The sequence below is a fragment of the Pipistrellus hanaki genome (genome assembly GCF_964339955.1).
Source record: "Pipistrellus hanaki genome assembly, chromosome: 15".
Classification (NCBI taxonomy): domain Eukaryota; kingdom Metazoa; phylum Chordata; class Mammalia; order Chiroptera; family Vespertilionidae; genus Pipistrellus; species Pipistrellus hanaki.
Genome location: NC_140517.1, coordinates 44,382,421 through 44,395,819, shown reverse-complemented (window position 1 = coordinate 44,395,819; position 13,399 = coordinate 44,382,421). Strand labels below are relative to the sequence as shown.

The 13,399-nt window shown below is 45.9% G+C and overlaps 1 protein-coding gene across 1 annotated transcript in view; it reads right to left on the bottom strand.

The window, feature by feature from the left end:
* The window catches only part of ARHGAP35 (Rho GTPase activating protein 35), a 129,688-nt gene that overhangs the window by 65,260 nt on the left and 51,029 nt on the right, over positions 1 to 13,399 (bottom strand). Inside the window, exon 2 of the mRNA XM_084905771.1 lies at positions 9,456 to 13,328. Coding sequence (XP_084761897.1) covers positions 9,456 to 13,136 — 3,681 coding nt within the window. The 5' untranslated portion in view covers positions 13,137 to 13,328. The remainder of the gene's footprint in view (positions 1 to 9,455; positions 13,329 to 13,399) is intronic.

Genomic DNA, 13,399 nt, shown 5'->3' with positions numbered 1-13,399 from the left:
TTATGAACCAGGAGGTCACAGTTTGATTCCTGGTCAGGGCACATGCCCTGGTTGTAGGCTAGATCCCCATTGTGGGGCGTACAGGAGGCAGCCAATCAATGACTCAAAAGATGTTTTTTCTTTTCTTTTTAAAATCCTCACTCAAGGATATTTTTCTACTGATTTTCAGGGAGAGTGGAAGAGAAAGGGAAAGACAGAGAGAAATATTGATGTGAGGGCCCCGGCTGGGAGGAGCCTGCAACTGAGGTACGTTCCTTGACCAGAATCAAATCTGGGACCATTCAGCCCTTAGGCCAATGCTCTACCCACTGAACAAACCAGCTAGGGCTCAAAAAGACCTCTCCAATGAAGCTATTTGCTCATGCCCTAAATGCATTCTTGGTTAACTGGTGCTCCCCTTCTGTCTCTCATCAAATCAAAGCCCAAGTTTAAGAGGAAACCCGAGGGTGGATTTGTTCTTACTGACACAGTCTATTACGAAAGCACAAATGCTCAGACTTGTCTCCTTCAAGCTGGCAGTCAGAACTATGATGGGGTCACTCCCCATCTCAGGGCATCTTTAGGGGGGGAATAGGAAGTAGCACTGTCTCAGCTTTCCCAGCGTCTCAAATCCTCTCGCATGATGGGAAAAGCAAGGCAGGTTGCCCCTCAGTGCCCCAAATAACCTGAGACCAATAACTTGTTGCTCTATTAAAGGCAGGACTGTCCTTGCCGGTTTACTCAGTGGTTAGAGCGTAGGCCCATGGACCAAAAGGTCGTGGTTCAATTTCCGATTAAGGGCCTATACCTTGACTGGAGGTTCTCCAGCCCTGGTCGGGGGACGTACAGGAAGCAGCCTATACGTCCCCCGTATAGGGTAAAGAGAGAAATTGATATGTTTCTCTCTTTCTCCCCCTTCTCCCTCCCTTTCACTCTCTCTTGAAATCAATGGGGGGGGAAAATACCCTCTGGTGAGAGTTAAAATAAAGGCATGGCGTCTAGCAAATATGGGTCAATCCCTGTTGCTGTTTCAGACTGAATGGCCAATGCAATATGGGGCTGGGGGGTGGGGTGGTCTACTAGTTCCAGGAAAGTTTTTTTTTAAATATGTTTTTATTGATTTGAGAGAGAGAAAGACAAAAACATTGGCATCAGTTACCGCCTGTAAGCACCCTAGTCGGGTAACCAACCTTCACTCAGGCACATGCTCTGACCGGGAACTGGGTTGGTGATCCTTTAGCGCACAGGGAGATGAGCCACACCGGCCAGGGCCCAGGAAAGTTTTCACAAACATCCTTCTTGGCTCAATACTCACTGAATGTGAGTTTTTACCTGCTTCCCTACTCTCCGACATTGGAGAAAACCAATTCCAAAGGCTTTCTGTAGGGAAGTGGAGGGGATTTCTGACCAGAGCTGAAATAATCTGGGTCCTTACAAAGATATTTCAGTAGCACTAGGTGTTGGAAGAGAACAAATTTCTTTGAAAATAGATTTGGGTTGCCTACCGTAAAAAAAAAAAAAAAAAATATATATATATATATATATCACAAAATTCGTATGTTTGTATGGGATGTCCCTCAGCCTGGCCTGCACCCTCTCCAATCTGGGACCCCTCGGGGGATGTCCGACTACTGGGTTAAGGGCATTAACTCCAGCCGTTAGAAAAATCACACAGAATGTCCTTGACATACAGTGTGGTTTTATGTTTTAATAATAATGGTCATTCCTTTAAATAATATCTGCTTACATACAATACAGCTGGTACTATGTGAATTCAGAATATAGGTAACACAAAATCATGTAGTGAAAATAACCTTGAATTGTCTAGTCCAAACTTTTATAAATATTGTAATTCCCTTTTCAAAGATTTTGAATGCTTTTTGTCCTAAGAAGCTTAACCAACTTTTGAGGCAACCCATTTTCTATGAAAGGACTGGGGACTCCAGCAGGGCTGAGGGGACTGGGCGCCACCATATTTGTGATGGTGTGATGGTCAATTTGCATATTCCCTCTTTATTGGATATATATATATATATATATCTCCTTTTTTAAAAAAGAGCAGGTGTGCCGTAAGCTAAAGGCAAATAGTTAAAGATAGTCTATTTTTATTACCAAAAACACACTACAGCAGTGCTTTAGGCTTAAAATAAACTGCGAAACGAATGACACCAGTTCAAAATAATTTCTCAAAGTTCCAGCTGCTATTTCAGTGTCTCCATGCCTTCTACTCAACTAGATTCTGAAGCTAAACAAACAGCACCATGCTGTTCTTAGGAGGCAGTGTGGGGAAATGGATTTTTTCCCAGATAATGTTTAAAAGGAACAAATTGACTGGAATGACTGACTGAGCGGTCCAAATGTGTGCCTGGCTACTGAACAGTACCATCTTTCTAATAGACAGGATCCTAAAAACCCACCGGAAGTGGAAGTCAGTGGACCAGGCTTCAAAAATCTCAGCTCTTCCCCTTGACTAATTCGGGCAGGTGTTTAATCTCTCTGAGCCTATTTTCTCATCTCTAAAAACAAAAATTTTTAAAAATCACTGATAACAGAAATAGATGAAAATGGTATGTACCTGGTACACAATAGGTAGGTATTTAAAAAGGTAGCAAATTATAAAACCCTCCCATGGAATGCACAGCCCTGTTATTTGGCCCGGTTCTACCTCACGTTTTGCAGTAACCACTCTAGGTTCCTTTGAACTCTTTGAACATGCTATGTTTTTGCAGCTCCAAGTTCCATACTGTTTTCTTAAAAGCTCCCCTCATGAAACCCCCATCTTCACTGACTTTGCCTGCCTCACCCCAGAAGCCTCAGCTTTATGCACCATTTCTTTGGAGAGCTTCCCCAGATATACTTGCTACACGATTCCACAGTACCCTGTTCCTGCCTTCTGGTAACATTCAAAATGCATGTAAGTTCATGCTTAACATCTATCATCCCTGTGACTTGAACTAGATGAGCACAAGTGCTCATTATCCGCCTATGCATTGCATTGTTTCCTTCCTAAAATAATGAATGAGCATGAGCATTGGAGCAAAAGCATTGCTTTTAAAAAATGCAATTCATTCAAAAATTAGAAAAATCCAAGGTCAAGTCGGTGCCCCACCCCATTTTAAGACCAGGGTATTTATTTGGCCTAACAGCTCACTGAGTAGGACTAGCCTTTTGGAAGCACACACTGAGTGTTCCCGAGCAGGTCAGAAAGATCATATTCCATACCATTCAGCCTGCCTGTCAAATGCAACATCCCTCCCTGGGGAGGGAGCAGCCCAATTCCCCAGCTGGTTTTATTCACACTAGAAACTTTAACTCCGTTCTAGGCCTCACAAAATGAGAGCTGTGTCCACACAAAGCCACAACAACTAGCCAATTCACTGAATCCGATGAAATAAGCCAATTCACTGGGGGGAACACAAACTGTCAAACTGGGTACTTGGTGCCTTATAGACCAAACAATGCGTGATTGAATTGGTTTGCTTTTCAATAGGTTGTCTTGTCATGTGGTAGGCTCCAGCGAGTGAAAGATTTTCTTTATCATTCTGTTTTGTCTTTTTTGTTTTACACACAAAAATAAAAGCACATAAGATAGAAGGGTACATAACCAATAATGGCTTCTCTTTAATTTGTGGTCAAACACACTAAATTCAACAATTTGAGCTTGCCCAAAAGGCACATTTATGGAGCAAGGCATCCAAGCCTTTTTTTTTTTTTTTGCTTTAAAATAAGTTCCTGCCAGTCCCGATCTCTTTGCAAACGCATGGCACTGGGAGACAGAGACCATGTGCAACAACAACTCTTCACAGACAAAGCATCTATTCATAGACCCCACTCAAGTGCAATCGTAGATTTTCAATTTCATTCAGCTGAGTGCGGAAGACTCCCACTATGAGGGTGGGTTGCTAATGGTTCAGCTGGGAAAAGGACCCAGAATGAGAGTCGGCTCTACAGGCTGCACTTTCATTAGTAGAAATGAAAGCGAGTCCCTCACTCCAAGTCCAATTTTACAGTAAAGAGCTAATCCAGCAAATGAGCCAAGAGGCTGAGCAATTTCTCTTTCTCCACATCACTTCGGTACCCAGAGCATAGCTTTTGTTGTCGTTGTTGGGGTTGTTGCTAGGGTAAGCGCTGAAAGAGTAGCTAAATAACGCACAGGGTTAAAACTTGCACAAAGGGGAGGGACGATGTTGGTCCCCAAACCCACAGCTAGTCCTTACCACTTATATCCTTTCTTTGAATACAACATGCATTTTTCACCTTCCAGCCTTCTCATACCTCATTCTTCAAGGTCTAGTTAAATATCATAACTAATGCTCCCAGCCTGCAGTATGTTCAATGTTTTCTGTGCATCATCTCATTCCATTCCCCACAACCGTATGAGGACCATACTACTATCTTCCCCCCATTTGCGGAAGGGATGGGAGAGGTGGATCACATGCCCAAAGTCCCAGTGAGGCAGTGGATGTGTGGGGATTTAGCATCCCCCCTCCAGAGCTTGAGCTCCTAATCACATACTGTACCACCTTAACTACTCCCAACGCGGGATTTCTGCTTTGCCTCAACACAGCCATTCCTATTTAGGCCCTCCAACCCCAGCAGAGCACCTATCTTCAATCTGCATAGGTTTTTCTGCTTCAACTGGGTGCATAGGTCTGTGCCATTTCCCCCGTGGTGTCTGGCAGGAGGCACTAAGTGTGTTTTCCTTTACCAACTGGTACCCCCCGCACTTCAAATAAATACTATTGCTTTGTCATGCCAATAAAAATCAAAGGCCAGAGGAGAATCCAAGATGGCTGCTCGGGTAGGCAACTAGCCGCAGCCGCACACAACAATTTTAATAAATACAACTAAAATATAAAATGGACATTACCCAGAACTACAGGAAAGTCGACTGACTGGAAATCCTACAACAAGAAGCAAGGAGAAAACCAGAAGGAAGCACGGAGGAGCTGTAAAAGCCTAAGGTACGGAGACACGCGGCGCACGCGGAGAGGACGGAGCCGGAGAGGAGGGAGGCCGAGTGCCTGGCGGGCGTTCCCTAGCGGAAAGGAGATAAAACTCCGACTGTGCTGGGCCCCCGACTGCTCTGAACCCCAGTTCTGGGCCAGACCCCGGGGACTCAGGCTCAGCCATAGGGAGCTGGGCTGTAAGTCGGAACCCCGGGGTAGCGGAGAAAGGAGGTCCCGGAGGCGCGCACAGTGCGCACAGAGAAGGGACGGTCGGCTGTGCCGCGGGATTGCCCTGACGGGAAGGAGACTGGGGCTCCAGACTGCTGTGAACGCCACCTCCAACTCCACTTCCAACTGAACTGAACCCCAGTTTCGGGCCCATTGCGGGAGAGCTTACACTGTTTGATAGCAGGCGAAAATCGAGGGCACCTTTCTCTCAGAGGCGCTTGCAACAAGTACTGAAGGACCCTGAGTCTCAGGAGTCGCATAGGGCGGGGCTGACGGAAGCCGAGGCTGTAGGCTCCACCCTGAAACGCCGCCCCATCAGGAAAGCTGCCTGCGAAAATGCCTAAACCAAATAGATCACAAAGGAAAGAAATGGAGGACAAAAAGCGACTGGATATAGAGTTCAAAACCACACTTATAGGGTTTTTCAAGAGACTCCTAGAAAAGGCCGATAAAATAAATGAGACCTATGAGGATATGAAAAGGGATCAACAAGAAATGCTAAGGGATCAACAAGAAATAAAGAATACATTGTCTGAAATAAAAAATATTCTACAGAGTCCTAAAAACAGAAGGGAAGATCGCAAGAATCAAGTCAAAGATTTGGAACATAAAGAGCCAGAAGACACTCCTCCACAGAAGCTAGAAGGCAAGAGAATCCAGAAAATTGAAGATAATGTAAGAAACCTCTGGGACAACTTCAAACGATCCAACATCAGAATCATGGGGGTCCCAGAAGATGAGAGAGAGCAAGATATCGAAAACATACTGAAAGAAATAGTGACAGAAAACTTCCCCCACCTGGGGAAAGAATTGGACTTACAAGTCCAGGAAGCACACAGAACTCCAAATAAGAGGAATCCAAAGAGGACCACACCAAGACAAATCATAATTAAGATTCCAAGAGCAAAGGACAAAGAGAGAATATTAAAAGCAGCAAGAGCTAAGCAGGTGGTTACCTATAAAGGAGCACCTATACGATTGTCAGCTGATTTCTCAACAGAAACCATGCAGGCCAGACGGGAATGGCAAGAAATATTCAAGGTGATGAATAGCAAGAACCTACAGCCAAAAATACTCTACCCAGCAAAGCTATCACTCAGAATCGAAGGTCAGATAAAGAGCTTCACTAATAAAAAAAAGCTAAAGGAGTTCATCACCACCAAACCAGAATTATATGAATTGCTGAAGGGGGTTCTTTCAGAAGAGAAAGTAAATAAAGATAAAAATATGAACAACAAATACGTAACTATCAACAAGTGAATCTAAAAACCAAGGAAATTAAAAAAAAAATCTGATGAACAATATTAACTGTTGAATATAATAGAATCAGAGGTATGGAAGGGGAGTGAACTGATGATTCTTGGGGAAAAGGGGACAGGGGAATGTGGGAAGAGACTGAACATAAACTGTGCACCTATGGATGAGGACAATGGGGGTTGGGGAAAGGGCAGAGGGTGGGGTGGGAAGGGGGCGGAAAAGGAACACTTGTAATAATATGAACAATAAAAATTTATTAAAAAAAAAAAAAAAAAAAAAAAAAAATCAAAGGCCAAATCCCCCATGTAGGGGCTGGCATGACGTTCTCTGGCCCATGGTCTCTTGCTTTTCCAGTAAGACAAGTGTCCGTCTGTATTAATGGCAGCAATTTTAATGGAAGGTTTGCTCCAAACGGGAAGAGAATCCAGGCTCTGCCTATCTCTGCATTGAGATGACAAAGCAGAAACACTCATTTAAAGCACCATTTTCCAAGGCAGGAAGAGACAATTTCACCTTTTACTCACTCTTTCCAAAGGACACTCTTAAATTGACTTCTGGCACGCTATTGCTCTTGTGCCAGAGGTTTATAATTTTTATTTGACCTGAAGAGGTGTGGCCCACATAATTAAGACAGATGGGAAGTCAATCACTTCTTGCAATGCTGACCCAGCAACCCAGAATAAAGAAGTTCTTAGGCAGCTGGGCCGGCGTGGCTCAGTGGTTGAGCGTCAACCTATCAACCAGGAGGTCATGTTCCATTCCCGGTCAAGGCACAAGTCTCAGTTGTGAGCTCAAGCCCCCGTGGGGGGCGTCCAGTAGATAGCCTATGATCAATGATTCTCTCTCATCACTGATGATTCTCTCTCTCTCCCTCTCCCTTCCTTTCTAAAATCAATAAAAAATGTATTTAAAATAAAAATATATTTAAAAAAAGAAGTTCTTAGGTAAAAAGTGCTCGCTGCCAGCATGGATGCAGCTACCTCAGTGCTCACCCTATCCAACCGTTCTCTGCTGAGCCTGCACAGTGTGTGCTCTTTACAGTGTAAAGCATGGCGTGTTTGGGAATGTGTTTTAAAAGCATTATTTTCAACAGGTATTAAAAACGTATTAGTCAGAAAAAGTTATAATCCGCAGTGTGCTATTAAGCCACCTTCCTAATTCCCAGGTGTGCAAACACCCCCACAAATCTGAATCCTGTCAGCATTTAGATAAGCTGTTCTGGCAACACTGGGAGTGGAGGAGGAAGAGAAGACAAAACGTTCAAAATGTTTGGATCCCAGTATCACTAAACAGAAGCTTTAAGGAAATACTGGGACACAGGTCAGGCTTCTTTCTGGCTTCATGCTTTCCATGGATCTGCTCACTACCAACCTATGGAGAACAAAATACTAAAGGCATCCAGAGAAACTGGAAACAACAATCACAAAGGACATATGCACCCCTATGTTCATAGCAGCACAGTTTACAATAGCCAAGATTTGGAAACAGCCTAGGTGCCCTCAGCAGATGATTGGATCAAAAAACTATGGTACATCTACACAGTGGAATACTATGCTGCCATAAAAAGAAGGAATTCTTATCATTTGCAGCAACCTGGATGGAACTGGAGAGCATTATGCTGAGTGAAATAAGCCAGTCAATGAAAGAAAAACACATGACCTCACTCATTTATGGATAATAAAGAACATTATAAACTGATGAACAAAAAGATAGATACAGCCGGGACTGGTTTGGCTCAGTGGATAGAGCCTTGGCCTGCAGACTGAAAGGTCCCGGGTTCGATTCCGGTCAAGGGCATGTACCTTGGTTGCGGGCGCATCCCCAGTAGGGGTGTGCAAGAGGCGGCTGATCGATGATTCTCTCTCATTGATGTTTCTAACTCTATCCCTCTCTCTTCCTCTCTGTGAAAAATCAATAAAATATATTTAAAAAAAAAAAAACAAAGATAGATACAGAGACGGTAAAATAACAAACAGACTGTCGAATTACAGTGGAAAGGGTAGGGAGATATGGGGGAGATAAGAGATCAACCGTATGCATGCATATAAGCATAACCAATGGACGCAAAACTCGGGGGAGGGGGGAGCACATGTATGAGATTGGGGGGAGCTATGGTAAGATATGTACACATATAATACCTTAATTTAAAAAATGAATAAACAAACAAACAAATAAATAAATAAAGGCAGAAAAACAAAACGAGGGAAAACCAGGAAAAGAAGGCCTGTGGTATTTATTAATCTCAGCTCAGAGTGGGAGAAGATGCTGCCTTGCCCCTTTCTGACACTAAATATGGGACAGGTTTAAAAGTCACAGTGGTAAGATCCTTATTTTTCATTTACGTACTTGAATACCTTTTACTGATTTGTGCCAATAGAATAGCTATCACTTTTTCCTAACCTAAAATGTTTCGCGGAAGAGGAGCCAGTAAGAAATGTACGAGTGAGCTGTTTGTTTAGCAGTAAGACCGAGGCACTGGATTCTGGTGTTGAAGTGAAGGAAGAACAAGCATATCGTCACTAGCTTGGCAACTTGTCAGAATACTGACAAGTTCAACACTTTCTGCTCATTTTGAAAATTATCAAAGACAAGTCAGGATGTCTATTCAAGATCCTAACTACTGAGAACACTAGCAGTAGCTATCAAAAACACTGCCTACTTTAAAAAAAATAAATAAATATATATATTCCCCCCCCCCTCCCCCCCCAGAGAGGAAGGGAGAGGGAGAGAGATAAAAACATCAATGATGACTGAGAATCATTGATCAGCTGCCTCCTGCATGCCCCTTACTATAAGGATCGAAACAGTAACGGCGGAACATGTGCCATGACCAGGAATCAAAGCGTGACATCTTGGTCCACAGGTCAAAGCTCAACCACTGAGCAACACCAGCCGGGCAACACTGCTTACTTTTATATGCTAAGTCAAACAAAGAGTAAACACACACACACACAGATTTGTCCTTGAAAATTATCATCAGTAAAACCTCACCAAGATACTGTGCAATTACCTCTCTGACTCATTTCTAAACCGGTGTCTTACCTTAGTGTTCCTTCGCAGACTGCGAAGGATGTTTCTTCTCCTTGGGTCTTCATCTGCTTCGTACGGAATGACAGCATTGTCCCCTTTATAACCTTGAGATGCCTGGTCCTCCTCTTTCTTTCGGATGGGCCCCAGCTCATCGTCGCTCCCCACGCTGAAGCTGGTTCGGTAGCTGGCAAACCTGCCCAGGCGGCTGCACCTCGTCCTGTACAGCACCGGCTTGCTCACAATGGAGACTTTGCGGCCTCGCTCTAGGGAGCTGGTGTCCATTTCACTGTCGGAGCCGTTCCCGCTGCCGTTGGACTGGGCCTTGTTGATGTTCCGAATGGTGATGATCTTGCCTTGGGTGCTGTCGTGCGGCACGGAGTATATGTTTTCTTCTTCGTTCCTTGGCTTGACCACGGCGTCCATGGGCTCGGCGTAGTCAGAAGGATCGAAGCCATCCGGAGGCAGCCAGGTGCTCGAAGACAGAGACTTCCTCTGGCCATCTCGGTGGCCTTGTTCTAAGTAAGACAGGTCCCCCTTGATTTCAAAGTGGACAGGCGGCTTTGGTTTGACTGGCGGAGGTACTTTGTTGTTCAGTTTGCTCTCAAAGTTGCTCATGAATAAAGACAGCCCGTCGTTTCCCTCCAGTTCCATGGAGAGCTTAGAGTGGTCTTTGGACAGGGGGGGCAGCGACGGGTCTTCTCGGAACAGGCTGTACGAAGGGGGCTCGATATCCTCTTCGGAGTCCTGCAGGTTGGAGTTGCAGAGCGGAGAGCCCGCCCGGGGGGAGTTGAACACCTCCTCCGTGGTGCTGCAGGCCTCGGCCGCGTTATCGTACATGTGAGTGGCCTCGATGATGTTCTTTTTCTCCACCACGTCTTTGAAGAACGGATGGAAGAGCTCCAGTTTATGCTGGGGCTGGCTACAGGGAATGCTTGTGAATCTGCCATCGATTTCTTGAGCGATCTCCTCCCCCTCGGTCAACTGTTCCCGACTTAAGTCATTGTCCAGGACATCGATAGCGCCGTCAGTGAGTGCGACCAGCTGAATGGGGATGATATCCTGCACTTCACAGAGAAAGGCACGTAACATAGCCAACGAGGCCTTACGTTTGGCTGAATAAAAAACTATGTACCCATGGACTAAGCGGCTTTTTCGGACGCTAAACGAGGAATGGTACGAAAGAATAGACAGTTCGATGCGCTTCTTGTGCAGCCCGATCGGTAGTTCAAGTAAAACAGAGTTGTTGCTCCCACAGTGGGAAGACTTACAGGTTTGGGACTGAAGGACAGGCAAGAGTATGTCGTCTGCGCTAAAAGGATCTCCACACATCAAGCACATGACAATCCGCAGGTCCACGTCAGCCAGGTCTTTGATGCTGGCAGTAGAACTGACCAGGTTCAAGTTACGCTTAGAGTCCAGGAGTCCTTTCAGAACTTGACTGATGTGCTTTTCGTTAATGTTGCGTCCGTAACTAATGCCGGCAGAAGCGGGGTCCACGAAGACACACTGAAGCTTGCTAGCAATCTGCTGCCCCTGTTGTATTAAGCTGTGCAGGCTCTCCCCACTGGTGTCTCCTCTCTTGTTAACCAAAATCAGTGTCAGCGGGAGGTGGACTAAATGATTATCTCGCCTGCCAAGTGTGGACTCTCTACTCTTCTCTATACTCTCCACCACGTAGGACAGAGATTCCTTTGAATTGTACAGGCAGAGGCATCCGTGGGGCTGAAATGTTGGGGTTTGGAAAGAGTTCACAGGAAGCCTGACATTGCCTTCTATGGGCCTCAGGGAAAGCTCATACATTTTACCGTCTATCACATACTTGTCATCATTTGTACAAAGAGCTCGAATCTCATTGGCCAACTCTCGGGCAAGACCATCTTTGCCCAAGATCACCAAGTTGATTCTATCAATGTTGGGGTCGGAGAGTGAATTTTTCTGATTCCGGTCAGATGGCCGGATAAACCAAGAACTAATCAAGTGCTCGATCTTAGCGTCCACACAAGCCGGGCAGCTGGGGCACGTCTCTTTTGTGGGGTGGTACACGAAGTGAATGTGCTTCAGAATGAGGGCATCGCGTTCCGCCTGGAGCTTCTGTAACGCTTTGAACCGCTGCTCCTCCCCCAGAACATCCTGGATGACCCCCATCTTCTCCTTGCTGGGCTTTGCATCCAGCTCCAGCTCATAGAACAACTCTGAATACTCTACGAGCAGCTCCTGAAACTCCTCCTTTGCTCTGTCTATAATCTGCTTCTGGTGTTTCCCGTAGATGTCCATGTACACGGACTCTTCCAGCCACTGGTAGAAATCTTCGTTCATGATGAAACTCCGGGCCTCTTCCCACGGCTTCCCGGGAGTTATGAAAGGCGAGGTCTCCAGGTTTTCTTTAAATGCCCTTCTCATCTCGGCTCTTTTCCTCTCGTTGCGCAGTTTCTCTAAGTGGGCCTCATACAGCTGCTCGGCGGGGACCGTGTCCATTAAATCGAAGGGAATCCGCTCGTTCTCCATGTTGTCGATGTGGCTGGTGGCATCCCACGGGGTCTCCTCAAGCACCACAAACCACTTCAGGAATTCTGGCTTGGTCTCCAAGAGCTTTTTGGCTTTTATGCAGCTGAGGTGGTCTATTTCATCTAGATGGGGGATAAGAGCTTCGAAAGCCAATGGCAGGGCTGCCAGGTACAGCTTCCTTCTGCGCTCGATATGCTCGTGCTTGAGGCGGTGGATGTGCTGGAGAAACAGCTTCCTGGCTTTCTGAGTCCCTTCGAGGTACACATAGTCCTGGTACTCGGGAGAGGCCTGCATCTTTCGGCTGACACTCAGCCAGTTCTCATTGTGGTTTTTCACAATGCGGCTCACTAGCCACTCGTATTTGTCCTTTGCCGTAGCTATCTGCTGACTCTGCTGCTTGAGAGCTTCAAAGTAAGGAATGATTTTCGTCTTTCCCCGACTCTTATCAATGAGCTGCACTAAGGTGCTGAAGGCCAAGTCCACGTTGACGTTGGACCTTGCAGAGGTCTCCACGACCTGGAGGTTCTTTTTGCTTAAGGCAAAAGTATGTGCATCTCTAATGTACCGCTCCACACCCTCGTCACACTTCGTCAGGACCACAACGATGGGCTTCTTTGTTTTTGCCAGCTGATTGTAGAGATTGGTGACAAACTTGAGCTGGTCATCAAAGCTCCTATTCATGCCCCTGCTAACATCAATCCCAAGAAGAAAACCATCGATTAGCAGCTTTCCATCTGACATTTGTTTCTGCTCAAAGTCCTGCTCCAGCCCCAGCTGGTCAGTGCAAAAGTACATGAGTTTCTCAGCTGATGCGAGCTTGGTGGCAGCAGCTCTCTTGATATAGGGCTGGAGGGCCGTGCTTCGATGGGGTTGGAAAGTCTGGTCATCAATGAACTCAGTCTGCTCCACAATGTGCATCTTACATTCCACGCAATCCTCCAGGGATCGGGTAACTTCTCCCCAGTAGAGGAAGTGGTCATTGTTGACCACTCGCCCTCCGAAGTCACTGGTGCTGAGGACAGAGGTGTGGTCCAAGTGAAACTCATCGGCACTTGGGCGCACGAAGCGGTTGCACAGACAGGACTTCCCAATGCCGCACTGGCCCTTCTCCTTCTCGGTCCCAGACAATCCCACCACACTGATGTTGTAGGTGGGAATGCGGACATCTTGCTTTCTTGCCATCATCATCGTCGACACATCCTGCCACAATCAGCCACTTCCGAGATCAGATTAGTGTTTTCCAGTGGACCCGATGGCTTGCCAACATCATCAGCAGGGGCTGGCTGCCCATGCAGCGAAGAGTCAGGTCCTGTAGTGCTTGTGTACCAGTACAAGGTCAGTTTTTGCCACTTCTCATCACCAAATAGCCAGCATTTCTTCCTAGATGGAGAAAAAAAGAAAACCCATCAGTATCATCATTTTGGAATCAATTATACTCACTGAACTATAGC